The following is a 942-nucleotide window of genomic DNA, read 5'->3' on the forward strand; positions in this document are numbered from 1 at the left end:
AGTAGGTGCAGCTGATGCTAACTTCTCAAACAGAAACTACAACTGGGAGCTGAAATAACATTTAAAAACACTGAGTATGCACCAATAAGCACCCATATCATAAACATATCAGTAAATCGCATTAATAAGTAAACAAGGTTTCATCAGCTAAACGCTTTAGTTGTAAAAATGACTTTTTTCTTAACGTTTCTATGATTTTCTTATAACCATATAAAATTATTAAGGTAGATTAGAGTATAAAATTTTGCATTTGAGAACTTTAATGCTGCAATTTCTAATACTTTTAGTAGGTTTAAGCGCTGTATCTCTTCCAGATAAAGCAAATAACATAACAAATATGTCAGATAATGATCCTAAGGAGCCTAAAGCGTTTGTGATTTTTGTTCAAACTCATGCACCTCAAGGATAGTGTAGACCGCTATTGAGTGCCAAACTAAGCAATGTTGAAATTATTACAATTTCGATGGGAGGTTTGTATACCTATTTCAAAAGACCTAGATGGGTTATGGAATTATTAGAAAATCAGAAAAAAAGTGATGAGGATATTGTAATTCACTTGTATGGGTCTGATGTTATAATTTCCGAATGTGATAAATATGATAATGCTGTGGAATATTTTGTGTAAAAAGGCACCCTACAGTAAGGACAAATTTTGTGAAGAGGATATTCAGAAAGAGAATATAGAGAAATGCTACTGTTTTTTAAATGTTGGTCGCAGAGAAGAAGAGGATAAAAAATTACCCCATTTACTAAAGTCATCTCCCAGTGGCAAACCTTATCTTAATGGTGATGGTTTAATGGCAAGACTATGGGAACTTAGGAAATTTGAATATGCATTTGAAGAATCACTAAAGGGAAGTGGGGAAAAGTGGTCTGATAAAAGTATTTACAAACCTTTTCTATTTTAGACTGTTACACGGGAGGAAGCTGTTGGACAGAGAT

General features: G+C 33.1%; 1 pseudogene across 1 annotated transcript; it reads left to right on the plus strand.

The window, feature by feature from the left end:
- The first annotated feature begins 361 nt into the window (after positions 1–361).
- TEOVI_000788200:pseudogene lies at positions 362–852 on the plus strand (annotated as a pseudogene). The gene is given in 3 exon segments: positions 362–622; positions 624–827; positions 829–852. Coding segments are annotated over 3 exon segments (489 nt in total).
- The last annotated feature ends 90 nt before the right edge of the window (positions 853–942 follow it).

This window comes from Trypanosoma equiperdum (genome assembly GCF_001457755.1).
Source record: "Trypanosoma equiperdum strain OVI genome assembly, contig: ctg_1948, whole genome shotgun sequence".
Lineage (NCBI taxonomy): Eukaryota > Euglenozoa > Kinetoplastea > Trypanosomatida > Trypanosomatidae > Trypanosoma > Trypanosoma equiperdum.